This window comes from Pelodiscus sinensis, chromosome 5 (assembly GCF_049634645.1).
Source record: "Pelodiscus sinensis isolate JC-2024 chromosome 5, ASM4963464v1, whole genome shotgun sequence".
NCBI lineage: Eukaryota > Metazoa > Chordata > Testudines > Trionychidae > Pelodiscus > Pelodiscus sinensis.
The window spans coordinates 103253231-103280881 of NC_134715.1; the positions used below are offsets into that span (position 1 = coordinate 103253231).

Consider the following 27651-nt stretch of genomic DNA (forward strand, 5'->3'; position numbering starts at 1 on the left):
CACAATTGGAATTGCAACTAGCAAGGGATGTGAAGGGTAACAAGAAAGGTTTCTAAAGGCATGTTAGCAATAAGATAGTAAGCACAGAGAGTGTGGGGTCCTCTAATTAAGAGGGTGTGGATGATGGAGGTAACCTAGTGTCAGATGATTTGGGAAAAGCTGAAGTACTCAATGCTTTCTTTGCCTCTGTCTTCACAGACAAGGTCAGCTCCCAGACAAATGCACTAGGCAACGCAATATGGGAAGGAGGTGGACAGCCCTTAGTGGGGAAAACAAGTTAGGAACTATTTAGAAAAGCTAAACATACACAAATCCATGGGCCTGGATTCAATGCATTCGAGGGTACTGAGGGAATTGGCAAATGTCATTGTGGAGCCTTTGGCCAGTATCTTTGAAAACTCATGGAGATCGGGAGAGATCTCGGATGACTGGAAAAAAGCAAATGTAGTGCCCATCTTTAAAAAAGGGAAGAAGGACAACCAGGGAACTACAGACCAGTCAGCCTTACTTCAGTCCCTGGAAAAAATGATGGAGGGGATCCTCAAGGAATCTATTTTGAAGCACTTGAAAGAGGGGAAAGTGATCAGGAATAGTCAACATGGATTCAATAAGGGGAAGTTCTGCCTGACCAATATGATTAGCTTCTATGATGAGGTAACTGAACTGGCTCTGTGGATATGGGAAAGTCAGTGGATGTGATATACCTTGACTTTAGCAAAGCTTTTGATACGGTCTCCCACAATATTCTTGCCAGCAAGTTAAGGGAATACGGATTGGATAAATGGACTGTAAAATGGATAGAAAGCTGGCTAGACTGTTGGGCCCAACGGGTAGAGATCAACAGCTCAATTTCAGGTTGGCGGTCGGTTTCGAGTGGAGTGCCCCAAGGATCTGTTCTAGGACTGGTTTTGTTCAAAATCTTTATTAATGACCTGGAGGAGGGGATGGATTGCACCCTCAGCAAGTTCACAGATGACACTAAACTAGGGGGAGAGGTAGATACGCTAGAGTGTAGGGATAGGGTCCAGAGTGACCTTCGCATTTTAGAGGATTGGGCCAAAAGATATCTGATGAGTTTCAACAAGGACAAGTGTAGAGTCTCAGCTTGACAAAGCCCTGGCAGGGTTGATTTAGTTGGGATTGGTCCTGCCTTTGGCAGGGGGCTGGACTTGATGACCTCCTGAGGTCTCTTCCAGCTCTATGGTTCTTGATTCTATACTTGTTTTTCCATGTGAGGTATCTGGATTTTCAGAGTTTTCTCCTCTTTTTCTCTCCTTTTTTTAATCTCAAAAAACTTAGAAACCAGTAAGAAATTGTGGAAAGTTCTGCTTTCCTCCCACACTGTTACGTAGTGGGATGGGACTATGGCATTGCCTTTCACCCTCTTACAATATCACACTATGACACCAGGCGTTGGAGATCTATTTTTAATTCAGTAGCTGAGTTAGAACTAGCACAGGTATGTCTCCTCAAGCTGGAAATAAACCTCGAACCTGAAGTGTATGCACAATCTAAAGACAAGATGTAACAGGAACACACAAGTCAGTGACTCAAGATGGGGATGGAGAAGACACAGCAACTGTGTCAATTAACACCTCAGTCTTTCAGTCCCATGGCAAGATTCATACTCTTCATTTGTGGACAGGCATTTTCAGCTCCCAGTGAAGAAGGCTTTTCATGTATAAGGAGTTAGCCCCAATTCTACAAAGCATGTGGTAAATCCCATTAATGAGGCAGATCCTGAGCGGGTGCAAAAGGTGATCACTCTGTTGAAGTCAGTGGAGGCAGTTGAAGATCTGCCCCCACTGACTTTGATAGGACTAAACAGGTGCGTAAATGTCTTACTGACTACAGATCTTAAAAAGGATCACTCATGACAGCTTTGATGGGAGTTTTCATACTGGCAGCTTTAATCACAAATTAAAAATTAACTAATCACTTTAACGTTCAGCAACTTCTAAAATTACTTTCAATAAACAGATGCAATAGTAAAGCTGTTTTGGTTGTAGAGTGATTTTGGAGATGTTAATTCCTGTGATCAATTAAAATAATGTGAAAAATAGATGTGGCTCTCCTTTAACATATAAGTTTTCATTTAAATAAAACAAAAATAAAACATGCCATCACTAGCACTCAGATGACCTTCCAAATTTCTATGTACAGTATCTATGGATATTTAAGTATAATTAACATCTTCCATTTCAGTATTTAACTTGTTTAAGTTCTGTTTTTTTAGCGGTCAAAAGCTAATCAATCTTGTTCTCAAATGCTAATACAAGCAATTAAAAATAACATTAATTGAAATACTGCAGGGGCTGTACTTTTTTTTTATTTTAACCTCATGGCAACACTAATTTACAGTACTAATTAGTGAATTGCCCTTTGTATTATAAATCTTTGGAAGGGAGAACTGGCCTTTAAAGCCCAACAGAGAGATGCAGATGGTCACTGCACTTTCAGTAAGCCTGCATGCCAGCACTCAGAATATTTTTTTCACCTCGTAGACCAAATGTGATAGAATCTATTATTTACAATGAAAACTATTAATTTCTTTTGCAGACATTTTGAAAACTATTAATTTCTTTTGCCCATTTGCAATGTTGTAAAACTTGCAAATATGCCCTGTAGAATAAAATAACATTCCACCAATATCCTAATTAAATGCAAGAAAATATTTCCATCTTGTCCAGTACTACAGGAGGAGTAGGTAAATGGTAAATAAAACATGCTGTAACATGTAACAAGGAAGAATGGGCAAAAAAACACAAATAAAATAAACTATATATTTTAGTTTTGAGTCAATGTGATATAAGAACTTTTCACTGTGCAATTAGATATCGATAACTGACAAAGCACAAAACATTAAATAAAAATTAAATCATTCCTATTTTCCCTTGTTTTTAATGTAAATCCAGTTTAACATTAGGGCTGTTCAACCCTCTATCCCATGTAACTTAGGGTATCTTAAAGTGAACATGAAAGACATCCAGAAATGTACCATGGGCTCAAAGTGACTTTGTCTACACTAAGGAGAAGATTGACCCGCTGAAGGTCAATCTTTTAAGCGTTCAATTTAGCGGGTCTAGTGTAGACCCCCAAATCATACACTGAGGGCATCTCCTGACGGCATTGTGTACTCCTCATTCTGTGGGTAAGGGAAGCCGATGGGACTGTGTGCATTTTGTATAGCTAGATGGTGTACACTAAGCCAACCTGCCTGGTCTAGTGTAGAGTAGGCCTTAGTGACCACACTATAATCTAGGCAAACAACAAAAGAGCCCTACTTCCTTTTTAGGCTACCATTACAGCACTTTCCTGGTGAGACAGGGCTCAATTTTACAATATACTTAGTAACAGTGCAATTTGAGGGCATATATCGTGTCACATCAGGGAAAAATCAGGACCACTGAGAGGAATTTTTGGGGGCTTTTTAAAAACTGGAAATGAAATGTGTCATGCTTTTATTACCTATGCAAGCAGAGTGCTAGACAATGCCTATTACAGTGTGCATATGCACATGCTGAGACAGTTATAACCAAGGGAGGATGGAAAGTAATAGTTTCCGACTGATGAGTCAACAAGAATTGAAGGAAAAATTATCTCACTATGTTGGAGTGGTCAGTTCCATAAGGACTATGTAATACCATATAGAATTCCTATTTATTATGTTCATTAGGCAGGTTGCACACACTAAATAAATGAATCAGGCAAATATACCATGAACACAGTAGTAAAGGCCTGACATCCCAGAAATCCAAGTAAATCCCTTACAATAGAAAATAATGCTATCCCTGACTGTATGGATTAGATGAAGGATCTCCTGTTATGGGAAGCCAATGATATCATTTTGCAAAAGCAGGAAACCCAAACTAACAGACTTGAAGCATGCAATAAACCTACTCAGGGATCTAAATCCAAAACCACTGACTCAAAAAGCCTGTACACTGCATGTAAGTATTAAAAAAGGATTGCTGAGAATCTCACTGACATTTCATTAATTATGTGTTTAAGTGGAACTATCAAGCATGATGCAGAAGTGGTTAGTTCCTAATAAAAATGCTGATTCAATTATATTAGGTGGGTTGTTGTCGCAATGCGCCTTAAAGCCCTATCTCTTCACCTTGCATGAATATCAGGAGATGCACACAGTCCTTCTTACACAATATGCTTGAGAATGATGTTAGATCATACTCTGTAGTTGGCTTTTACTTCATTAGGAAGCCTGGTTGAAAGGACTCCTTAGGACTCTCCCCTGGCCTGGCATGTTTCAAAGATACCTGTGTTGTAAATAACACTGATAAGCAACAGACTTTAGCCACAAAAGTTTATGATCCATCTCCTTGGCTGAAGCTAAAATGAATGCAGAATAACTCAGGGGAGAATCTCTTAGCTTGTGCTAGATGCTGTTGGACCCCTGGGACCAATATAACAGCCAATGATGGCAATGTTTGGAGTGTAGACAAGGATTTTATGACAGTCTATGCTATGTTGCAGTAAAAATGCTGGTAGCCAGTGGTGTTTTGTCTACATTAGGGTTCTCAACATTTCCACCAATGGCAGAGTTACTCTGTTGTTAGCAATGCTGGAAAATTCTAGTGCAAACAAGAAAGTGAATAAAATGCTCCTTGAAACAGACACAATAAAGTAGCAGAAGAGAAAAGAGAAAAATATAAAAAGTTTCTTCCACAGCAAGGAAAGAAAAATCACACCAAAGGGCTATGTCTAGACTGCATCCCTTTTCCGTAAAAGGGATGCAAATTAGACACATCGCAATTGCAAATGAAGTGGGGATTTAAATCAGCTACTTTATTGTGTCTGTTTTTCCAGAGCTTTGCTGGAAAAAAACACCAGTCTAGATGGGGATCTTTCAGAAAATAAAGCCTTTTCCGAAAGATCCCTTATTCCTCTTAAAATAAGGAATAAGGGATCTTTTGGAAAAGGCTTTATTTTCTGAAAGCTCCGCGTCTAGACTGGCGCTTTTTTCCGGCAAAGCTCCGAGCCGGAAAAAAGCGGCATCCATGTTTATGCAAATGAAGCAGGGGGGACTTAAATCCCCGCTTCATTTGCAATTGCGATGTGTCTAATTTGCATCCCTTTTACGGAAAAGGGATGCAGTCTAGACACAGCCAAGGAGTATAATTGTGATCCTAACTTTCCTCTGAAAACTGCTGTTGCCAACAAGCCTCACATTGCAGTTGGTGAGCTCAAGTCTTCCATCGATAATGTCAAAAGCCAAGAGGTTAATTTTTCATATAAATTGATTTTAAGCGGATATTCAAAAGTTATTGCAACTTAAATTTTATATTGAACTTTGCATGTTAGATCATGATAAGCTGGGCCACCTAGAGAGGAGGCATAAGGGAAAAGAGAACACAAGTTTAAGATTTAACTTCAGTATAAGAGCTGAATATAAAATTCTTGTTCTTGATTAATCTATTTCCCCATCTGTAAAATGGAAAACATAATAACTGCACCCATTCTTTCAAAAGCACTTAGAGATCCTTGAATGAAAGACACTACACAGAGTAAGAGCAAAGTGTTATTAGTTTCTCTCTTTCTCTCTCTTCCCTACACAGTCAATAAAAATGTCAAAGAGAGAAAAATAAAGTCTTAATCCTACCGGAGCACGTAGTTGTAACAGAGGAAGAGGTAAAGTAGACGTGGCTTTTATAATAAAAAAGGAAGAAAGCCAGCAATCTTACTCGTTTATATATTAAGTCTTTTGTGAACAGCTGCACATTGTACGCATCATATGTATGAGTAAAACAACTTGTTTTTAATCTAAGCATCAGAGCTGTGTGTTTAGTTTCTAGGAAAGGTTTACGTTTTTTCATATTACTTTTCCTATTGCAAATGCTTCCTTTTTATAAAGAGCAATTTCAACTTTTTTATCCTCATTGTTAGAGGCATAAGGCTGTTTGGTATTGTACACTGAGCCCTTTGCTATAGCAGGTCTTTTTTCTTTGGCTCTGATGTGAGCTTTGTTACAACACAAGAATACTGACAAATTTTCAAAGACACATGAATACATTTTAAAGGGATACCATCAACTTAAAGATTCATATTTCTGTCTGACAATTTTTTATCTACCATAAGCCAAATTTTATCATTTGGTACAGCCTGAACAAGGCTTGGTGCAGAACTCCTGGAGGCACTATGCTTCAAAGAGGTGCCATTCCCATGTTGCTTCCCCTTTTCCTGGAGAAAGTGGGGGCTGTAATTTGCGGCTAGACCCCTCACACTGGTTTAGCTGTGCTGCTTGACATTGAAGGACGGAGGCTGGGTCCAACTCACCCTGCACTCTTTCCCATCCACCTACTCTGTTGGGGGACAAGCAAATGCAGCATGCACCCAGATTCATGATTTAGGTATCGCTACATAGTAGTGCGAGACAGGGTCTTATTTTTCTGCATGAGTGTGCGGTACAAATCACAATCTAACCCCACATTTGTAAGATTACTCTAACTGAAAAGAAATTAGAAGGGATTTGTCATGGGACAGCTGACCCACTCTGGCTGAAAAGGAGAGAGGCTTGTAAGAAGCCAATCAGAGAACAGCTTTTGCTGGGGAAGACTTGGTTATAAGGAGTTGCGCAGAAGAGAAGTGTACAGTTGGGGCCTGACCAGAGAGGGTGAAGGACTGGTTCCCAGAGAAGCACTTTGGAGAAAGAGCAGTGATGGGCAGGCTCAGAGAAGTAGGATTGAGGCTCCAGCCTGATACCTGCAAGGCTGCCGGCTTTGATTCAGGGGCCAGGAGGGTGCAAGAGGCAGAGGGGAAGTGGTTCAGTGAACAGGAGGCAAATAAGGGAGAGTGAAGGGGGGCGGGACCAAGCAGCTTCCTGAGGGTCCCTATGTTGAGACCCAGAATAGTGGACAAGCCTGAGTCCCTCTCCTCCCCTTATAGGAGTGTACATATAAATCCCTTATATTTTTGTTGATTTGCTTTCTTCATTTGTTAATGCTTTCTGTAGAATTGTTGTCACTACAAACCTTTTCCTTTGCTTTGGGGCTTTCACACCCTCAGGACAAAGAAAAGCATACGAATACAGGACTAAGTGGCTGTAAAATTACAAGATCTGACAGGAAAGTCTTAGGCAGGTGAAACTACTTTTAGCTTATATTTAAAACTGATTAGATTTGAAGGTGACAAAAGTTCCTTTAAACATACAGTTTAAAACATAGTTGCCAAATCCACTGCAAAGTAACTTGCACTTTATTTCTTTCCTGCTTACATAAAGAAAACCATGTATTCCTAACTGAACCTGTCAGGTTAGTTAATATACAACCTCCCTCTCCAGATTAGTCAGCATTTTCTAAACTATTCTGTTTTAAAAAAAATTACATACAGCTTCTTCGAAAGGAGCCAGCTGTAGGTACCAAATGGCAGGTCATTACAGCTCTTCAACTGATTTTGTACGTCTGTTGTTGGAGATAACTTTGGCGTATTCTATTGCTGATCTGTAAGGAACACGAGGGAGAGCTGGGTTTTCAAAGTCAACATGGAAGAGTCCAAATCGACAGCTGTATCCACAAGTCCATTCAAAGTTGTCAAGGAGGGACCACACAAAATATCCTTTAAGATGGACGTCATCAAGAGAGATGGCTGAAATTAATATAACAAATATAACCTTACAAATATATAGTTTGTAATTAACTGATTTTTTTAATATTCCACTTTGATAGTACCTGTAATGGCAAAAACTATATAAATATTGATACTGACAACCTAAGAAAAGATATATTTTTTGCCAGAGAAGTAGCTCGTGGAACTGGTCTGCCTTTCCATTCCTGGAGCACCCCAGGCAGTAAGGTAAAGAGAAGCATTGGCAGAGCTGGATAGGACAGTGGTTTACTGTGAAATGTTAGGTCCTGTACACTGCCATCGGTCTCACACCTTCATACAAAACACGCTAAATTACAAAAAAGACACTGGCCTTTTCTCTACTTACCAGGAGTTCAGTGCTGTGGATATTGATCTCCCGAGTTTGATTTAGCAGGTCTAATATGGAACCTGTCAAACTGACCACTGATCACACCCCCATCAACTCCAGTACTCTACTCAGACATGGAGGAAGGGAAGTCAACAGGAGAGTTTCTCCCATCGACCTCCCGCAGTAGGGACGCTGTGGAAATTCTAAGTAAGATACATTGACTTCATCTACACTATTCATGTAGCTGGCCTTGCATATCTCAGTTCTACTTTGTCCCCTAGTATAGACCTAGCCTTTATGTGGAACTCTGTATGGCAAGACAATAGGAGCCTCTTTGACGGAATTCTACCAAGCTAGCTCAAAGGTGAATACAGGACAATGTCCAACCTTCACTATTTAAAATGTCTTACTTTCTTAAACTAGAAAGGCTACGAAAGTTAAAAATATTCTTCCAACAGTTCCTTATAAAACAAAATCCTTAAACCTAGAACATGAGCAATGCTCTGGCCTCTTTTCACGGCTAAGAAATCCAACACCTCCGAAATGATTCTTTGAGTTTGGGTCTTGGTTCTCTCATTACATACAGTATACATGCATTGTTGAGTAAAGTTGCACACTTGTGCATAAATGTGATCACATAACATACAACAGAAGGAAAAGAATGTGAACAATTTATTTTTGAAACAATATTTTAAATCCCAAATTCTTCAATAAGCAATATGAGTATTTCCAGAACTAAATCTAATGTTACCATTCATTGTTTGACCTGATGCATACACATACATGAGAGGAAAAAGGCTGAAAAAATAATCAGTGATAATTTTGTTTGACTAGTTGGTGGTTTTCTTGAATAAAATATGAAGAGAAATTGCATGAAAATTGATAATGCACATATAACTTGGATAATCAAAAAGCAAGCAAAAATTAAGTATACGAAAACCTGGATTCCTTTGATTGGTTTAACTGGGAAGATAAAACAAAACTAATCTGCTTCTTTCTTCCATATTCCTGGAACCATAATTGTCTGTGTCACTAATTATACATTTGCATAATTTTTGAACAAAATGTAACAGAAAAATCAGTGTATCAACAATAAACACTATTTCTCCTGTAAAGCAAAGGGAAGGATAGGAAAAAGTAATCTTCTAAATTGCCACTAGTTCCACAGTAGTCATGAATATTCAGAAGCAATGGTGGGAACATGCCTCTACTTTTTGTCACAGAGAAATGTTTAGGTATAAGAATTGCTTAGGTACGATACAGAAAGAGTCTGACATAGTCTATGAACTCCACAATGCTGTGCTATTGTTAGGGAATAAACCACCGAGGAACCTACTGTACATGTCTTTCTGCATCCAACAGACAAAATAGGGAATGAAACATCATCATGTGACTTGTCAATTTGATTTATGAGGTACCTAAATCTTGAGCTGGGGGGGAGGGAGAAATGTGTGTATGAAATCTCTGCTCAAAACAGCATTGCATACAAAGATAACTATGTCTGACAGGGATAGCTGTTGGTCCAAGGAAGCTGGAATAAATGTGATAAGCACCGTTCTTCTTGTGTTTCTAGTGCTTTTGACTTAAAACTATTAAAAGGGAGGGGGAGGGGAAGACAACTCAAATAAAGAGATGAGACGCAAAAATAATATCCAGGGTGAACTTTTGATACACTGCTGCCTTGATAATAGGACATTCTCCAATAGTGAATTTCATGCCGATACTTTGATAAGAAAACACATTAGGAGCTCATTATTTCTAAGCCTTGAGCGTGTTTTCCCAACATTCCTAGTTAAAGAGTGCACTCTCTATACTACACACACTGTTAAAGGTTTGGGGATTTTTTCTTTTCTTTTCTTTTCTTTTCTTTTGGGTGAGGGGTAAAAGATAATCCCCCCCAAAGTTCAATAAAGAGTATTTTCACTGCAGTTTCAAAATACAAACACCTCATACTTCTAACAATTATGATTAATTTGACTCTCACCACCTTTAGAGCACAGGATACATCTTTTAGATACATCTTTTTACACAGGTCTCCTCCAGTTTTTAAAGGGCTGGTAAGCTTTTGTTTACCTGGGATATGTTTTTACACTGGACTCACCTAAACCAGTTAAGAGAGAACAGACCACGACTGGATAGCAACTGCCTCTTCTAATCTTTGCTGTGCTTTCTAGATTCTATGATGTCAGCCATGATATAAATAGACATAGATCTGTCTGCCCCCAGAATGCCATTAATCACCATAACTGGAAGTTGTGCTAATTACTCTGCCAATGTGGGTGGCCACAATAGCTGAAGGAGATCCTTTAGGTGTACTGCCAAGTATCTAATTTGTCTTGTCATTTTTCACATTAACTGTCTGTTCCTTGTAGGGTCACTTCTCTGTACTCATTTTTCCTCAATAGCTATGCTACCTTTGACACCATAAGCCACCTACCTCTCCACAAGAGCCTCTCATCCTTGGGTGTCTGTGACACTGGCTACTTACTCCTTTACCTAGCTGACAACTCCTTCACTGTTACTATTAATTGGCCCTTTCTGCCTCTACTGGAATTTCCCAGGCTCTGTCATCATCTCTCTCTCTGAAGTCATCCCTGGGTGACTTTGTTCCCACAGTCTTTTTTATCTCCACAAGCTAATTACTCTTAAATAAACTTCGCTACCCCTGACATTGGTCCAGGCTTATATCACATATCTCTGTGATATCTTCTCCTTTCCACCACTTTCCACCACTTTCTATGGCTAAAAATGAAAATGCAGGCTTTGCTTCCAGCTTTATGTATCATTAACTACCCTCCAAACCACGGAAACTTGCAACCATGAGGTAATTTGCCTTAACATTTGGTTAGATCCTGGAAGTGAAGAGAAAAACCAAAGGAGACCACTTCTTTCTCTACAATATTGCTAGCTTCTATCACTTCCTCCTCATCCCTACTGCATACAGTTTGTTTCACCTCTTAGTTCTCGCTCTCACCTGAACCACTGTAAACTCCTCCTCTCCAGTCTCCATCATCCTTCACTCCTTCTTCAATCAAACCATTGTTTCTGCTCCAGCTATAATAAACCTCATTCCTATAAGCCCTCAATTGGCTCCCATCAACTCACTCAGTTTTCTATGGTTTGCTAAAGTCTTTTGGGGACCATATCAGAAAAGAGAGTGTGAATGTATTTGTTCAGTATATAACTGTTCTTTGAGCCAATTTGATCAATACATTTGACACAATTAATACTTCAAAACAATATCAGCAATCTGTGTGTTCATACCAGGCAATTAAAGGATTTCCTAGGCTTTGCTTTCATTTAGTTTGTGTCTTCATTAATGTGCTATAGGATTTCTTTTTGCATGCTGCATTCTATGCTAATCACTTTTTCTTCTCTTGTAAAAATTACATCACTAACAATTTTTAACCTGGATGTCAAACTCCCAGTCCACAGTTACAGTTACAGTTCACTTGATGTCTTTAGCAAATTTTCCAAAACAGATTCAGATTCAGTAGAATGAATGTATAAAGTTTCTAGCCCTTATGGTTGCAAAGAAAGACTTCTGAATATAAACTGATTAAACGTTAGTATGTGTGGATCTGGGCCCATATCAATTTACTACTTCCCTGAGACACCAACTCGACTGTCACTCAGAATTGAAGCACTTAAAATCTGCAGCTGGTTGTTCAAAGTAGATTTAAAATACCATTATTGACAAACATTTTACATTTTCCTCTACCTCCTGTCTTCTATTACAAGTGATACAGTGAAGTTAAACACATAAGCATCAATCAACAGGGTTAATGAGGAGTACCAGGCACTACCTTAAGATAACATTTTAGCATGTTATTCTGAGACTGACAACTTTACAGCATCTAATGTCTGCAAAAAGACAAGCAAAAGATTTGTGAATATGAAAGCATACATTTACAATTAACTACTCAGCATATTAATATAGAAAGAGCAGGGGACAACATTGGATGCAATGCAATAAATCTGTTATTAGAATTCTCCAGCTTTTATCAGTTTAAGGGCTTAACTGGCAATCAGTGAAAAGGCTCCAGCCATTCTCATGTGCTGCCCGAATAGTGAAGACTCAAAACTAATGACTGGCAAGAACTTCATGCAGTCACTTGCTGTATGGAATGTGTCCTGAAGCTCCAACTAGGTAGCACTGACTTTCAGAGATGATGTGCACAAGTACACTTGAAAAACGGCCCATCATACATGCACAGTAATGAGGGTTTACTGGTGGGGAGAGGGGAAAGGGAATAGATTGGCTGCTATAATGCACCCATTAAGGATAAGTTTGATAGTGTGCTTCTTGTGACATTTGATGTGTTTAATGCCAAATATCTATATCTATATCTATATATATTAGAGTGTGTGTGTCTGTCTCTGTATCTGTGAGTCCATTTGTTCAAGAACTCCTCCTAAACCGTAAGAGTTAGGACCACCAAATTTGGTATGCAGCTTCCTCTTGCCCTAACTTAACCAAGGTCAGTGTTTGGCTGTGCCTAGAAAATGGGAAGTGCCAGGAATGGGAATGTTTTGCATAACATGGAAAGGGAGGGGCCAGAGAGAAGAGGGACGTGATACTGAGAGTGGCCACTAGGGGCAGCTGAAGCACAAATGAGAGTGGCCAGCAGGGATGGGGCTCCACCAGATAAAGAGTCCCATAGCCAGAGCTTACCCCCACACCGCATGAAGACATTGTAGGCTGTGTGGGTGGGGTGCTGGAGGAGTGTGCAGGCCCCGGAGCCTGCCCCCTCTCCACACAGCTTGAAGGCCACGGGGATGCACTGGAGGGGGCAGTCTCAGAGCTCAGACTCTTCAGACAGCCTGCAGGCTGCGGGACGGGGGGGGAGGGGAGTGGGGCTACTAGAGGGAGGACAGCCCCTGGAGCCTCGGCTCCTCCCCAGACAACCTGTAGGCATGGCGGGGGGGGGGGGGGGGAGTAGGAGGCTCTGGCGGCCAGGGGCAGACCATGAAACCTGTCTAGCCCCCTTTAGCTCCACCCCAAACAGGCTGAAATATGGAGTGGGCGGCTGGAGATGGGGATAATCCCTGGAGCACCACTTTTCACAGACCAGCTGCAGGTTAGGGGGTCATGTGGAGACCAGGACCAGCTCACAAAGTGCCACTCCCCTAAGCAAGGACCATCAGGGGCAGCAGCAGGCCAGAGGCTGAACCCCCTAGACAAGCTGGAACCCCAGTCCCCACCTGACATGTGTGCAGACCTGGATCACACGCTCCTGGGAGAAGCTGCCCTGTGGGGAGCACATTCCCAACCCCTCAGGAGGAGCCACTGGCCAGGGAATACTACCACGGACACATGGGAGGAGCTGCCACTGAAGCAGTGTCACCCTCGCTGCCATAGGTGGCCCAGGTAAGCACACCCCCCAACTCCCAGCCCCCTGCCCTGAGTTCTGCACTTCCCATCTGCTTTGATTTCTGTACCCCACCTCCTTCCCCCTGCACTGAGCTCCCCTGCCTTGAGCACCCCAGCACCTTTCAACCCTCTGCCCAAGCTACCCATCTCCTACTATTCCTTACCCCCAATCCTTCTCTCCAGCCTTCATTTTTTAAAAATACAATCAATGAAATAAATTGTGCATATTTTTCATTTATTCCTCCCCCGCAAAAAAATTACTTCAAAAGAGACCCAAGCAACATCAGATACATCTGCTAGTATATATATAAAGCAATTTAAGGTAATCCTAGTTTAGAGTGCCTTTATAGCTACGCACAGCTTTTTTAGGTGTTATTACTAACACATTAACAACACTAGATGATGCCCAACCAGGATATTTCTGTACTGAATATTTAATTGTAGAGGTTACACTTTCATAAACCAATAAGATCAAAGGGATCAGTTAAAATCATTGCAGAAACTGGCCTGGTTATAATATTTGTTCTGACTGTGCTCATTAGTTGCCAGTCAATTCATATTATTTTGGGATTGTTTTAAAGCTTTAAGCAATGATTGGGGTGGTCTTAGCCAGTACAGTTGGCAACACTGTGACCCCATCTAAGTGTGTAAGAGAGGGGCACTCATTCATGTGGCAACATGAAATATGAAAACATATTTGAAGTCTTACTTTCAGTGCAAGTCTTCCAGTCATGCAGTTCTCATATGCTCACCAACTGAGCATCAAAATTTACACTTGTCTAGTTTCAATGTATATTTTAAACCAAATACAATTATTAAATTGCACTCACGAAAGTATTTATCTTCTGTTGAAAGCCCACAAATGCTGACCACCACCAACCAAATGTATTCCTTTAAATTAGAAGGAATAGGGCTCTCAAGCAATTAAAAACATTAATTGGATGATTTAAAAAACTTAACTGTGATTAATTGTGCGATCAATTGCACTGTTACACAGTAATAGAATAGCATTTATTTAAATATTTTTGGATATTTTCTGCATTTTCAAATTATGGATTTCTATTACAACACAGAATACAAAGTGTACACTGCTCAATTTATCTTTGTATTACATATATTTGCACTGTAAAAAATAAAAGAAATAGGATTTTTCAATTCACTTAATATAAGTTGAACCTACAAATGTAGAATTATGTACCAAAAACTGCACTGAAAAATAAAACAATGTAAAACTTTTGAGCCTGTAAGTCCACTCAGTCCTGTTTCTTGTTCAGCCAATTTTTCAAAGTTTGTTTACATTTGCAGAAGATAATGCTGCTTGCTTCTTATTGACAATGTCCCTTGAAAGCAAGAACATGGCACTGTTGTAGATAGTATCACAAGATATTTACCTACCATGTGTGCTAAAGATTCATATGTCCATTCATGTTTCAACCATCATGTGACGGGCCGCCAGCGACCCGCATGGGAGATGGCCTGGGCCGTTGGGCTGCGGAAAGTGGCGGTGCGGCCCAAGCCCCTCCCACCGGCCCCGGCATGGGCGGGGGAGGCCGGCGGGGCCGCGCTCAGCCTTCACGGCTGTGCTGGCAGGGAACTGCTGGGCCCTCCCCGGAGGCCACGCTGGGCGGGGGCTGGGCGGGAGCTGGGCAGAGCCATGCATCTGGGTGGCTGCTGAGAAAGTCGGTGCGCTGCCGGGAGGGGAGGAGACCCGGGCGGCGTCCGGCGTGGCGGGCCATGTTAAAAAGGCTCGCCGCCAGCGCGGGGGGGCAGCCTCCTCAGAGGCAGGTAGGAGAATCCCCGAGCGCAAAACAGACCCCGAGCGGCATCGAGGCCAGCAGGCAGCCTGGCCTCGGCCCCGGGGTTCCCGGGACAGCCACCGCAGCTTGCGGTCGACCAGTCCCATCTCTGACGGAGATTGGACCCCTCCCCGCTGGCCCTGGAAGGAACGGACCAGCAGAGATCGGACCCAGCGCAGGGAACGGACCTGCAAGACATCGCCAGAGCGACCCCAGACCCGGACTCCTGAACCAGGGTAGGCCCCAGGAACCGGGACGACGGTACGAAGGTACCGGGGAAGGGAGGAAGAAGCCCGGGGCGGGGCCATTTTGGCGTCCGTGGGTAGACGGGTTACGGCAGGAGTGACCCCCATCTACTGCGTCGTGGCACGAGTAAGCCCCAACACTTAGGGCCCCAGGCTGGGACCCAGAGAGAGGGTGGGACCGGGTCCCCCTCCCTCACCTCCGAGGAGCATTCAATCCTGGGCAGCGCCAGCTCAGGCGTGCATTAGAACCAGGTGCCAACCAAATGAAAGGAGACTAGACTGAGGGCTCAGGCCCCACCCTGCAGGGACGGGTGACAGCTGCAGGGTCCGCTGACCCCCCCATCCCGTCCTGGGAGAGGGTGATCGCACCCAAAGTGTCCGGGATTGTAAGCAGGGGCCCAAGGCAGGATACTGGCAGACAGAGGGCAAAGGGGTTCGCCAAGCCCTCCTCTCGAGCTGGGAGGGGGTGATCGCACCCCTCACCCCTCACACACCATTCCAAAGAACATGTGTCTAGGTTGATGACAAGTTCTGTTTAATAATGATCCAAAGCAGAGCATACCAACTCATGTTCATTTTCATGATCTGAGTCAGATGCCACAATAGAAGGCTGAAGGGGTATATGAATGTTTAGCATACTTGGTATGTAAATATCTTGAAACGCTGGCTACAAAAATCCAAAGCAAACGCATGTTCTCACTTTCTGATGACATTATAAATAAGAAGCAGGCAGCATTATTTCCCGAAAATGTCAACAAACCTGTTCATCTTACCAGCTGGCTGAACATGAAATAGGACTGTGTGGACTTGTAGATGCTAGTTTTTTGAGTGCAGTTATGTAACAAAAACCCCACACATTTGTGAGTTGCATTTTCAGAATAATGAGATTGCACTACAGTATTTATAAGAGGTGAATAGAAAAATACTATTTTCTTTGCTTATCATTTTTATAGTGCAAATATTTGTTATTAATTGGCATGCTATTGTTTTACAGTATGATTAAAACTGATTAATTGTGATTAATGTATTAAGTTAATTGTGTAAGTTAACTGCACTTACTCAAAAAGGAATGCATTCAGATGTATTCTTTAAATTGCAATCAGTACTTGTTTGGAAAATACAATTCCTCATAGACTGCAAAGTGAAAAATATGAAATATGCTTCTCCTCCAGAATGTACGGGTCTAGAACATTATTGCATCTCTGTCACAAAATTCAATCATGCAGCAATGGAAAGGTACAAATCAAATATACACAAATGATATATATTGATTTAAATAGATGTTTATTAATAAGAGAATGAAAAGCAATAATAATGTAATGGTCATGTACATTATTATATCTCAACAAACTTCACCAGAGGCATAAAATTCAGCTTAACTATGCTTGGGAAAACTTTAAACTTGCAGTAGAGCTAGATCAGCAGTAATCATGGCTGACATGTAAATGTTCAATAAAGTGAACTAAAAGATTCAGGGAAAAGATCCAAGAAGAAATTTACATTCAGGAAACATTGGTTGAAACCTGGTTTGTTAGCAAAAGGGTATCATGGTGGCGGGGGGAAAGGGAGGTCGAGGAAGCCCAGGTAGAATCATGATTTTAACTCTAAAGAATATTTAAATATTTAAAATAGATTTGTCCCTTGAAGGAAACGGTAAATACTACCAAAGGAAAGTCTGTAGGAAAGCTCAAAATGCTGGACATTTACTGAAAGTCAAAAGACACTTGTTTCCATTTGTGAGGCACAGATGGAAAACATAGCATAACTACTCAATAGGTTGTAAATTCACATTGGGCTAAGTCCTAGTCACATGAAACTTAATGACAAAATACCCATTACCAAAATGGGACCAGATTTCCATCTGTGTGTCATGTCCTAACATCATCCTTCAAGGGGCTTCAAAATCAATGTATCCAGTCTAGAAAAAACATAAAGAGCTAAATCCTGCCCCCCTTATATCTCTGTTTAGTGAGGCCATGTGATCACCCTCTGAGTCTGAGTGGGAGAAACCACTATTTTGCCTCTTTCTGGAGGACCTAAGCTGGGCCACCCCTTAGGCTGGATGCAGAGAGTCAGAATAGGAAATGTAAAAGGCAAAACTGCTATCTCAGGGTATGTCTAGACTACATGGCTCCATCGATGGAGCCATGTAGATGAGCTTACTAGACATAGCAAAAGGAAGCGGCGATTTAAATAATCGCAGCTTCATTTATATCAAAATGGTCACCGCGCTGTGCCAACGATCAGCTGATCGGCACAGCGGGACATTCTAGACGTGCCATGGTCAACAAGGGAAGCCTTTGTCAACCGCTCCGGTAAACCTCGTTTCATGAGGCATACCGGAGCAGTCAACAAAGGCTTCCCTTGTTGACCATAGCACGTCTAGACTGCCCCGCTGTGCCGATCAGCTGATCGTCAGCACAGCGCAGCGGCCATTTTGATGTAAATTAAGCAGCGATTATTTAAATCGCCGCTTCTTTTTGCTATGTCTAGTAAACTCATCTACATGGCTCCGTCGACATACCTCCAGTTGGGTGAGAACCAGGGAATGAGTTGGATGCCTCTGCCTTGTTGCTGCCTCCCTCTTCCCCCACTCTGGACTGAGTTGTGCCAGCCCTATCCTTAGAAGAGGACTCCAAGGAGCTGCCAGGACTGCCAGGTGCCAAGTACCCCAAGGAGATGCAGGACTTTGGACTATGGAGCCCTATCCCTGGACTGTTGTAGGAAGTAGTCCAGGAAATCAGACTTTAGCCCAGTTTTGCTGCCAGAGCACAAGTCCACATGTTTTGATGGGATCCCTGCTGATTCAGTGGCAGAACCCACTGCTACTGGTAGGGCCCTGTGCTGGGACCAGATGGAGTAGAGTGACTGCCAAAACTCCAGCTGCCAACCACACCCCTGGAATGGGGAGCCTACCCATTTTGAGCCAAATGACCAGTGTTTGTCTTCGGTCTGTCCAGCCAGGAAGCCAGTCTATAGATTGCTATTGCATTGCCCTGTTCAGGGTTGAGACTGATAGACTGCATTTGCTATCTGCCCTAGCCAGCAGGCCACGCTAAATCATACTCCTTGTTCTGCCCTGCCCACAGGGCAAGAGCAATCAACTGTATGTGAGTCCATACTCACCAGGAAACTAGGCCAAAGACTGACTCCTTTAAAGGTTCATGAAAAATGATTCCGTAAAGCCACACTGTAACAAACAACACTCCGAACTTGACATTATCTTTTTGTCTCCTTGACACAGCTCTATTTTGCGAGCATCAATTTGATTTTAGAACAGTTATTTCCCCCACTGCCAATCAAATACAGTTAAGCTTTATTTCTAAAAGCAAGGGATGAAAACTTTGCTAGCATTCCAGCAACACTTGTTATTTACCCTACAATAACATCCCACAACCCAGGGAGTGTAGGAAGGCAAGAGGAAAATCATTTTTGGTATGAAAATAGATTTGAGTTTCAAGCCTCTAAGGAATTATTAAAACCCTAATGAATGTTTTTAATTAACTTTCACAGCATCCTTTAAAGTGAAATCATTTAGCAGTTGCAGTGGAAACCTGTTAAACAAATTACTAGTTGAACAAAACAGCTATACTTGTTAATAGGCCTTTTACTCCAACAGACTTCATACAGCCCAGTTTGGATATTCGAAGACTGCCACTGCAAGAAGTTACAAGGATTAAGTTTTGTTTTTTTAAGAGAAACATGTGCCAAATTCTTTGCTGGTGTAAATTAGTGACAGCACTAGAAAGGTACCAATTTACATCAGCAAATAAATTTGCTTGTATGCTTTGAGTTGGTCAAGAGAAAACGTTGCTGGAACAGACGTATTACTTTGACAGGTCTATGTTCTATTGTATTTTAGCTTCTGTGTATACACTAAAGGTATATCTATACTATGGGACAAAGTCAAATTAGGATATGCAACTTCAGCTATGTTAATTGCATAGCTGAAGTCAAAGTAGGTTAACTTGGCTTTTGGCGCTGTCTATGCTGCAGGAAGTCGAAGGAAGAACACTCTTCCTTCGACTTTCTTTGCTCCTTGTGAAAGCAAGGTTACCGGCATTGACCGGAGTGCTCCCTCTCACTTTAAATCAGCTGTCTTAACTAAGACCTCTAATTTGAACCCTGGAAGATCTACAGTGGCAGTTTCAATCTTCTTTTATAGTATAGACGTACCCTAAATTTTTTCAACTAACCAGTGTAAACAAGACATGCCACAATGTCATTCTTTTATCTGGTATACTATATCATGGATTGCATAGTCAGGGTTGCGTTTAAGCACAGGAAATATTTAACTGAATTTTATAACAGACTTATTCCTTTACCTCAGCCACAACTAATCTTCTGCTCTTGCAAAATCTCTCACAATTAGTAAAATTCTGCAAGACTTGCAATCTCTGTTCAGTAGGCATAGTGAACTGCTTCTCGCCCCAGGAGGGACAGAGAGGTCACCTTTGGAGCAGGGCAAAGGTTATTACTGGCAGGGCAGCCAAAACACTGTGTTTCTTTTCATAGCCTATGGATTGCAGATATATTCAAGACTTCAGGAAAAAAAACCCAGCAAGCATGCAGCATATTCATATCTCCTATCTATCCCTGTCTCTCTTACATTAGAACAAGATTTGCCTTTGTTGCATACAGAACTGATGTTATCCTAGATGGGTTTACTCAGTGTATGCACACATACACAGAGAGAGAGAGATTTATAAACATAATGTATATTAGTAAAACAAAGGTTCAGGAAAAGATTTATATTTAAATAAAGACATTTTTCATATAACTTTAATCTTTCTTTCCAATTATAACCATCCAACAAGCTTAGCTGATTTAAGATCAGGAGTGAAACAATTGAAAGTGGACTTTCCAGAACTGAAACTGAATATGAAATGGATGCAGTAGAATACTGCCATCTCCAGTGTACACTTCATGTACAGTATACATAGTGTACATTATATTCACACCTGTGCATAAGAACTGAGAGAAAGGGAGGATGAAGAATAAATGAAAAGCACAAATGAGCTGTGATAAGACACAGATTTTGAAGGGAAATGCTTGTGAAGGCCTACAGATATATTTCTGTCTTTGATCACAGATTTATTGTTTTATTATTCTTAGTATAAATTCCCACAGAAAATAAAAAAATTATGTTAACACAAAGTTAAGTTGACAAAGTGAAATTTTCATTGTCATGTAATGGTCAATTAAGAGTTTCACTGTAAACTTTGTGCTTCGTCACATAAGCCATTTCATCCTTTATATGCACTCAAGAAAACCCCCATTGCCTCTACCTCTCCACCCAATTGCCATTCCAAACTTCACTACTTCTTGCATAAAGGCATGACAGATATTTTGGGAGATAATATAAATCTCCTCTCAACCTACCTGGATATGTCAGGAGTATGGTCTCATGCGCAGGAGTAGGGTCTCATGTGAAGAGCAAGTGAGTTGTGGCTTGAATGAAAAATTAGGTGGACTCCAGCCTACATTGCACTAATGAGGTTCTATTGTCCATCCATGGAGCGAGGTGTTGATTATATATGTATCAAGCTGTTATTTAGAATATAAGAAGGGTTCTTCTGCCCATGTAGAGTGGGCAAGAGAAGGAGGGCAGAGTTAAGGCTGGAGAGATAATGGGTGTGCATGAGAAGTGTGGCTTGTCCTTATGTGCACAAAGACATTAGAGGCTGTTTAACATAATATGCAGAGAAGGAGTGGGTTGGGGAGGCATTAAAAGTTTTGCATCTAAATTCAAAATGCTGACTTTAATAGTGAACAATAAATTAGACATGAGCTTGCAAAATCGGGCTGCATAAACAAATACATCACCTGTCAGAGCAATGAGGCAACAGTCACTCTCTATGCAGCTCTGGGGCAAACACTGTCTTGTTTTCTGGGTATGATGTTTCCAAAAAGACATTGAGAAATTGGATGGAACTTAGAGAAAAACAAAAATGATCTGGAATGGTGAGAATGACTTATGGGGAAAGCTTTAAAAAAAAGACAGATATGTACAGCTTGGTGAAATGATGACGGAGGCTGAAAGAGAGGAAACGGTTTGCAAATAATTGAAGGGTGTAAATACAAAAGAGGGGGGACCTTATTTTGTGTGGTACATTGAAGTAGAAGTAAGAAAAATAGGATGAAATTAAGAAAAGAAAAAATTACACAGGATAAATTTCTTGCAGTGATACATGTTATTTGTCGAATAATTTCCCAAGGAAAATTATCAAAACTCCACTCTTAGGGTCTTATAATATTAGAGTTCTAGTTTTAAAAGTCTGTTCAATGGGACAGTCCCTTTTATAACATCACTGCTAAAAAAGCCATTAGAGTCTCAAAGCAATATGTGATTATATAATTTAAAACCCTATCACTGACATTATAGTGGGTGTCAGAGACGAAGGCAGGTGAGGACCAACAGCAGTGTGCAGACTGTAGAATTTGGGGTCTGTTTACTTCAGCTCTAATGGCTGGGGTAGAATGTGTAAAAAAGGCAGTCATTCTGAAACTCATGGTGACCTAAGATTCATTGGGCTGGTTGGCAAAGAACTGCAAACAGAAGAGATCTACCATTTGTAAGTCTCCGCTGGTGTGAGAACCCAGAAGCACTTTTCCCCCATTTTGTGCAGAAGTAAGACAGTTGGGACAGATCTCTGGCTCTGAACTTTGCCATCGCTATTCATTCAAGATGTAATCTTTAGACTGCTTTCTGCAATACACTGTGCCTGGAAATAATGTTGAAGGCCACATGGAAGCTTCAGCTGCTGTAGCACGAGGATTCTTACTCATTTAGCTGTATTAGTCCAACTAGGCACTATTATGTAACACCAGACTAGAGCTTCATTGAAGGCACAGGCTCTACTTTTTTTCAAGCAGCCATGCTATTTTGTGTGATTTCTTATATAGAATATATGAAAATTATATCTCCATAAATACAGACTCTCTCTACATATATTTAAGCTTTTCATAATATACCTTATGAAATTTCCTATTAAGAAAGTGAGTATACAAAGAACGATATGTTATTATAAGTCAGCATCATGATCTTTTGATTATAATGCTTTTTTAATTTTTTAAAAAATGTGTGGACTGTAATTCACACCCCCTTCTTTTTTTAATTGAAATGTTTTTGTCATTGCTTAACCAAAGGGCCCCCAAAACAACTGTGACCATGAATTTCTATAAACTTTGTTCTTTGCTTAAATCATTGTGTGTCAAATATCACCCAAACCCCAATAAATCTGGCAAGACAGAACTTTAGCAGTGCAAACAATGCTTTACTGACGGGAGAGATTTATGATTTACAAACAGCCTTATTTAATTTACAGTTTTTCACTATGCAGAACTGCTGGCATAGTGAAGGCAGTCCAAAGTGTGCCATCTATATCACATTCCAAAGTCAGAGGAATATTTCTAATGAGTGAAACAAATACCAACTGGGCAGGGAAATTTCCATGCATTCTTTCCATTAAAGAGCGTAAGATGAACGTTTGATCCTGATCCTTTTTTTTAGCAGCCATCTCAGTTTCTTCTTTTCTCTGGATGTGACCGAGCGTAACATGTAGCTGCATAATTCACACGTCACATTAACCCCTTGAGCACAACACAAGAAAATGCCTCTCTTGCCACTTGTTAAGCTCTTCTGCTCTACCTTTATTTTATTTCTCTCCTATAATTTTTTCCACTCCATTTTTTCTTTAAAAGAGTATTCAGTGGTTCTGTGGTGCTCCCAGCCAATTTCCTATTGTGTGTATGTGCTGACTAACAGCCAGGGATGCATAAACTGAAAGTAGACTATAAAATTACCGTAAAAATGATCTTTAAAGGCTTCACTTTTATAAAATAAAATAGTGCAACAACAAAAAATTCCTCCCAGCAGGGGATAATCAGTAGAAACCACATTTAATTGTAACACTGTTGTAGGGAAATTGTATGGAGAAGTAAGCCTTCTTTTCAAGCATTTATAGATATGAAGAATTTAATTACCCTTTAGATTGAAACTCTTATTTTTTATTTTTATTTCTTCTTCCAAAGATATTTTTTGCAAAGTTTGGCAAAACTCCATTTGTCTAGTTTTTTTATTATTACAGCATGAAAAAGGAGTAAAAAAGGTATTTTTCCAACTCAAATCTTTCAAATTGTTCTGTGCACAGAATTATATAATCATATAACCTAAGATAAGTAAGATTTATAATATCTTGTTTATCCCATGACCCATGAGAGGGTACACCCTGCAATATATATTCTACTACCTTTGCCAGGTTTATTTTCAAAGACTCAGAAATGGGGATTCTCTAGCCCTGTGCACGCAAATTATTCCAATCTAATAGATGTAATCATTCCAAAAAATATGCTGTGTAAACATTCAATTTGTTTCACTGTGGATAAGTGCTTTTGATGTGTTTAAAGAAAAAATATTTTATATTTAATTTTTAGCTACTGTGCAGATGTAGTATGTGATTTTTTCCATTCACTGTTTTTAACACAGTAAGGATATGTCTACACCAGCTCGTTAATTTGAGCTAGGTAAGCAAATGAGGCGACTGGAGTTGCAAATGAAGCCCAGGATTTAAATATCCCGGGCTTTATTTGCATGTTCCCGTCTGGTCGCCATTTTGAAATTTCACTAGCCCGAACTCACTGCCGTGTGGTTACATGCAGCAGTGAAACGTTACTCCACGAGGAGTAATAGTTAATTTGAATTTAGGATTTAGTTCAAACTAACGTTTCACTGCCGCATGTAGCCGCACGGCAGTGAGTTCGGGCTCCTGAAATTTCAAAATGGCGACCGGACGGGAACATGCAAATAAAGCCCGGGGTATTTAAATCCCGGGCTTCATTTGCAACTCCAGTCACCTCATTTGCCTACCTAGCTCGAATTAACGAGCTAGTGTAGACATACCCTAAGAGAAAGACCATTTTATAGAGTGTATATATCTGGACTGCCATACTCTGAAATAAATGAGTGTTTATTTCAAAATGCATGCTATGTGTATAAATATCTATATCTCAGTGTGACGGGGCAGGCACATTGTCCACGCTGCCCCGCAGTGAGACGGGGAACCCGGGAGCAGCATCCACGGCCGGGACGGCTGTCGGCCTGCTGGTTCACCCGGCGCCTGCCGATGACGTCATGGGAAGTGACGGGGAGGACGCTGGGAGGGGCGGGGCCCGGAGTCACGGGACCACGCCGGCCCCGGCATCAGTAGGTGAGCGGGCCATTCAAAAGGAGACCAGCCGTGGGCAGAAGGGGGGAAGCACCTGGGACGGGAGGAAGGACCCTGGCTCACCGCGAGGCCCACGGGAGACGCGTGAACCTCAGCAGCAGACGCCCCACCGGGGGAAGGGACTCCGGGTGAGTCTGTCTCCTCACTGGGGAACGTGACGGAGATCCGGCCAGGAAGAAGCGACCCAGGGCGGGGCCGTGTACCCCGCGAGTGGAGGGTTTGGGGGAACTTAGCCCCCTCCACTGACTAGGGACTAGCGTCCCCGCCTTAGGGCCCTGGGTCGGGGCTCGGAGTGAGGGTGGGCCCGAGCCCCCTTCCCGGCGTCCTTGAGCCAGCACAGGCTCTGACACCCTATACTGTCGGCCAGAAACCTCGGTTCGGCGGAAGGTCAGGAGGCCAGTCCTCTGTTCAGGACATGGGGCCACCCGAACTCGGGGTGACCACAAGGGCAACGGGTTACACTCAGTTATATAATTTTACTTACACGTGCACCATATATGCCTGTGACTAGGGCATTTGATTAGAATCTGGAAACCAAGGTTTTGTTTCAAGTTCTACCACTGATCTGTTCCTTGACCTACAGAAAGTTACTTCACACTTTCACTGCTTCCCTTTACTCTGCTGCGAAACGGGGATTGAAATTCTTACTTTGCTCTGTACAGCGCTTTAAAATGTACACATTGAAGCTACGGCTACACTGTCGTGCTTTTCTGGAAGAGGCTATGCAAATTGAATGCTCATTTGCATATCTTCTTCCGATTCTTTTTGCAGAAGAGGTTTTTGCGCAAAAAAGCCCTGTGTAGATGCCACCTTTTTGTGCAAACCCCCGCTTTTGCGCAAGGTTCCTTCTCCCTCAGAAATTGAGGTGTACAGATCTTGCACAAAAGAGGGTTATTGCACAAAAAGGCAAAGTCTTCCCAGGGCTTTTTTGTACAAAAACCTCTTCTGCAAAAAGAATCGGAAGAAGATAAGCAAATGAGTGCATCATTTGCATATTCCCTTCCGGAAAAGCATGGCAGTTTAGCCATAGCCTCAGATTTCTATTTATTATTTAAAATTGTGGAAGATCTTTAAAAAAGAGCAACTTCAATGCAAATAAACCAATGTTATAGCTGAGAATTTTAACAGCGCAACTAAAACGTGTAAAGGCCCAACTCCCACAGAAATGATAAAGTAGGTAATATTTCATGTCTGTGTTAGGCATAGATGTAGCATATATATGCAATGTGACTGAGTTACAAATATAGTGGGAATCATGGTTTTATGTGTCCTAATATTTGGGACTTCAAATTCTCAGCTGTAACACTGTACTATAGTAGTTCCCAACCTCTTCGAGCATACGGACCCCTTTTAAATCTATTAACATTTTACAGACCCCCCCCATAAATAACATAGCTGTTTTCAAACATTAAATTATTTAATAATCATTTAAAATGTATAATAGTTCATGTTATCTAAACACAGGTAGTGGTATTGAGAGATAATTCAGGGGGTCCATATTGAAATATAACAACTATGAGGTGCCATATATTTTTATTAAATAAAATTTTATTGGATCCACCTATCCATTTTTGCTAGTGGCTCAACTAAACCCTTCTCACCACTCAAATAGCTTTAGAATGGTTAGAGCGGGGTGATGTATTCACTAACATGACCATTTCAAAAAAGAGAAAAAAAAGGTAAAAAGTGACTGACCCGTTTATAAGCCGACTCCAGAGGATAGTCACAGCTTATCAGCTTCAGCGTGGACTGAGGAACATGCAGACTGCAGAGCACGGAGCTTCTCAGTTCCCATTGGCTGCTGTTCACTGTTCACAGCCAATGGGAGCTGAGAGGCTCTGTGCCCTGCAAGCAAACAAACTCAGACTTTGCAAGCAAATAAATGTCCCAATAGAGTAGAGCAAAGTCTGCAGCACTTCCAGGTTCACTTCCCATCCCAGCAGGGAAAACCAGTGGTATGCTAGGACTTTTTATCCACATGGAGTGTCTGCAGACTTGGAGCCTGCCAGCTTCCTGTGCCTGCCTTTCACCATTCTGGGTCAAGGGAGTGGTAGGAAGTGGCAGCCAGAATGTCCCTAGGCCTGCACTGCTTCCTCAGCTCCCATCCCCTCCATCCCCTGTCCATCCACAGAGGATATGGAGAGGGGGCTCTCATGGCCAAAGGCAGCTCCTGCCCCTGGCCAGGCACAGAGCCCTGGGGGAGTGGGAGAAAAAAAGAAAGGGAAGAGAAAAAAAAGAAGGGGGAAGAAAACTGGAGTGTAAACAGCAGCGCAGCTGACTGCGGAAGGATGGATGGTCACAAATGGTGAGCCCCAGGCAAGAATCACCTGGCGGAAAGTACCAGTCCCTCGGTGGGCCTGATCCTTACTTTTAAACTTTCCATGGACCCCCTACAGTACTATCAGGAACCACCAGGGATCTGAGGCCCACAGATTTGAGAACCATTGATGTACTACGATTGTTTTTTTCCATTTAATATTTGTAAAACTTCATAAGAGATAATACATTGTTTGCATTTTATCCAATCACTTTTGATACTTTGCTTTATTGATCAATGGGGCTTCTTTTCATTTTATCTTGACAGTATAACAGCATATACATAGAACTGCAATGACTTTGCTTCATTTTGACGTTGTAATATTCTCTCTGTATGCTTGCATTTACATCATCTTGAGACTTTGTGATGACAATATGTTTTATTAAAGCAAACAGCAAAATATTACAAAACATAATGGAAAGTAACTAGTATGAAATCTAGGTAGCAATTCATCAAACAAGCATCCAATTGGTTCAAAACATTGATTTTTCCAAATACATAATAATTTGTCTCTACAGCCACTCCTAAATCTCTCCTGTCTCTCCCACTCACTCCTTCCACTACTGAAAGAAGTGAGCTGAATAAAGATCCAAATTCCCTTGTTTGACACTTTAATGGGATTCATGTACTAGTGCAGGAAAATGGGAATGTTAGTCGGCCCCATTGAGTGCTTAAGGGTTAAACAAGATGTATTGTGTCCAGTTCTGGACCCCCCGCTACAAAAAGAATGTGGACACACTGGAGAGGGTCTAGCGGAGGGCA

General features: G+C 41.4%; 1 protein-coding gene across 20 annotated transcripts in view; it reads right to left on the bottom strand.

Annotated features, from left to right (window-relative positions):
- Positions 1–7191: 7191 nt before the first annotated feature.
- LOC112543864 (cytosolic beta-glucosidase-like) overlaps positions 7192–27651 on the bottom strand; it is a 103595-nt gene continuing 83135 nt past the window's right edge. For all 20 annotated transcript variants that reach the window (XM_075930661.1, XM_075930653.1, XM_075930646.1 and 17 more), the window contains one exon: positions 7192–7602. In XM_075930661.1, coding sequence (XP_075786776.1) covers positions 7391–7602 — 212 coding nt within the window. In that variant the 3' untranslated portion in view covers positions 7192–7390. The remainder of the gene's footprint in view (positions 7603–27651) is intronic.